The 3,019-nt window shown below is 50.6% G+C and overlaps 1 protein-coding gene across 1 annotated transcript; it reads left to right on the top strand.

Moving 5' to 3' along the window:
• UCRPA7_3253 (hypothetical protein) lies at positions 1-848 on the top strand (the record flags this gene model as incomplete). The annotated part of the gene is made up of 2 exons (XM_007915768.1): positions 1-551; positions 704-848. The coding sequence occupies 2 exons, from the start codon at positions 1-3 to the stop codon at positions 846-848; spliced, it is 696 nt and encodes a 231-aa protein (XP_007913959.1).
• Between the last annotated feature and the right edge of the window lie 2,171 nt (positions 849-3,019).

Here is a 3,019-nt window from a genome sequence, read left to right as displayed (position 1 = left end):
ATGGGCAACATTGACCTGCAGAATGTCTCTTCGAATGCGATCTCCTCGCCCAATCTGAACACAGACCACCTCGCCTACGATGAAAAGACAAGCAGCCGCGCCTCGCGCTTCGTTGGCAACATGCTGGTCTCGCGCATCAGCCGCGCCTCATGGCAGTCGCTTGAGTCCACTGCGCGCCTACCGTTCTACCTCTCGCCATGGGGCGACAACACGCCCTTCACCTTGCCCAACATCCGCAAGCGCGATGTCGCCTTGGCAGGTGTTGCGCACCTCGGGCTGGATGCCCTGGGAGCGAGTGCGGTGACCGTTATGGAGAAGGCAATGGAACACGCCGTCTCAGCGACGGTGGAGCAGTCTGCAGACATGGGCCTAGAGAAAGTCACGGGCCGACTCGGTAAAGGCCGCGTCGTCGAGCGCAAAGTCGGCATGAACAGTCTCACCCTGCAGATCCGGCACAAGCTCATCGGCGAGGCGGCGGAGCTAGGTTTCTTAGGCGTGCATGACTCGGCAGACTGGATGAGTTGTGCGAAGGGCTGGTTCTGCCCTTACCTGTACGCCTCGGCCCGTGAGCCAGAGATTGCTCGTGGGAAGGACTTCACCATGGCTCAATTGTTGCGACCTAGGTTGGCGGCTGATGCGAGTGTGGCGCCGACCTTACTTGAAGGCTTTGATGAGTCGAACACGCCAATTGTATCACCTTTAGGGATACCGTGGGACAGTCGGTCTTTAAATCCAACTATGGCAACGTATCCCGGCTTCAGGAGAATGGCAGTCTTTGTGGCGGGGATATCGCCGTATCGGTGGGTAACCACGCGGTCTGCTTGGTCCCATTCGAGGATACCGAATGAGGCACGGATAAGCTTTCATTCGTTCACACATGTTCCCGCGATTGTGTTGCCGGTAAGAGATTCGTCGCCGATACTAGCTTGGAGCCCACGGACCGTTGCACAGATGCTTGAGAAAAAGACATCTTACAACCTTGATGAGCACTTAGAGGAATTGTGTCTCTTTATCGACACTGTTATAGACGAGGAAGTAATTCAGAACTTACCTACTTGGCGTCAGTATGTACGAGGTAGTTTGAAGTCCATGCTTGGTGCTATCCTTAGTGTACCGGGTGCGGTCAGAGAGACGGCAAAAGAGTGCTGTGAATTGGAAAGGACAGGTCTTGTTACATTTCGATACTAGCGGCGCCAGTGACATATTGGTTAAGCAAAATTGTTATAAGGCTTATAGAATATTGGATGACTTTATCTGATTCTACGTTATGACATCAGGGGCGAGAAGAGGTCACTCGTTCATTGTGAGCCACTTTACCAGCTGGGCTACATGCCTCGCATCTGATCAACAATGGTATGAACATGATGATATGCCCATTATAATATCTTTTCCTTTTTGTCGTTTAACTCGTGGATGGAGTGTTTAGTCGTTGATCTAATTGCCACACAAATCTACATGCCTGATACCGGTTAAAAGGGAGATAAGCCCGCCTCAGGGTCGCTTAGAGCACATTTTCCACGAATGACACTAAAAATTCAGTGATGATTAAGGCTTATCCGTACCGCCCATTCAGGTACTAGACTTCTTTCTCCACGAACACTAGTGTCGAGATCACAAGCTTTTTGGTGGGTTCATGTTTATTCTACGCTTTAAGAGAGGGGCGCTTATAATTCCCTACGGATAAATTAGTAGTGGATCTCACCACTCTAGCTATTATATGGGAAGGATCCCTCTGTTGGCTGACGATGGACTCATTTGCAAAGACATTTCTATAACACTGTTCCTGTTCTGATGCTGCGTGGTATTTTGGTTGCGATTTCCCTCATGACTAGCCTTACGCCTAGGCTTGCAGTGGGGCATCCCAACGAGAGATATACAAACCCAGTCTTTCCGGGCTGGCATTCAGATCCGAGCTGTATCTTCGTACCTGAGTGGGATAATACTTTCTTCTGCACAGCTTCAACTTTCTTGGCCTTCCCCGGCCTGCCTATCTATGCTAGCAAGGACTTGAAAAACTGGAAGCTCGTGAGTCACGTCATTAACCGTCTGGAGCCCATTCGTGATCTTGTTGCAAGCACTATCAATCAACAGCAAGGGATATGGGCCCCGACTCTACGCTTTCATGATGGTCGCTTTCACGTAATAGCTGTGTACAAGACGACTCAGACCTGGAACGGGACGCTGCTAGTGTACACCTCCACCAATCCATATGACAACTCTACTTGGAGCGACCCAGTTAGAGTTGATAATCCAAGAGATGCTATCGATCCTGACATATTCTGGGATGACGATGGAAAGGTCTACATGGCCCTTGCTGGAGACGTAATACTTCAGTCTGAGATTGATCTATCAACAGGCAATGCATCAACGCCTATAGAACTCTGGGGAGGTACCGGTGGACGTAATCCTGAAGGACCACATGTATACAAGCATGGCGATTGGTACTATCTGCTGATATCAGAAGGCGGTACGGAACTCAATCATACTGTGACAATTGCCCGAGCGCAAACCGTGACGGGCCCCTACGAATCTTATGAAGGCAATCCAGTCCTGACAAACAAGGGGACGAGCGAGTATTTTCAGACAGTGGGCCATGCAGACATCTTTCAAGATGGCAAGGGACAATGGTGGGGAGTTGCGCTTGCTACAAGATCAGGGCCCGAATGGGAAATCTACCCCATGGGTAGAGAAGCCGTCTTGTTTCCGGTCAGTTGGGACGGTGAATGGCCTGCCTTTCAGCGTGTACAAGGCCTGATGACAGGGTGGGAGAAACCTCATGATACTCGAGACCTGCCAGGATCTGGCCCTTTCATTGGTGATCCTGAAATTATCTATTTCCCACCAGGGGCCACGCTTCCTCCGCAGTTCATGTCATGGTATAATCTTGGCAAGGAGATGTACCAGATATCTCCCAGAGAAAAGCCTGGAATATTGAAGCTGCTGCCGTCAAAAGCGAACCTCAATGGCGGGGAGGGCTTCAAGCCATTAGATCCACTCACCTTTTTTGCCCGACGCCAAG

The sequence above is a fragment of the Phaeoacremonium minimum genome, assembly GCF_000392275.1.
Source record: "Phaeoacremonium minimum UCRPA7 unplaced genomic scaffold PA7_03_scaffold_265, whole genome shotgun sequence".
In the NCBI taxonomy this organism is placed as follows: domain Eukaryota; kingdom Fungi; phylum Ascomycota; class Sordariomycetes; order Togniniales; family Togniniaceae; genus Phaeoacremonium; species Phaeoacremonium minimum.
The sequence above is the reverse complement of the archived record's forward strand: the minus strand, read 5'-3'. Positions and strand labels throughout refer to the sequence as shown.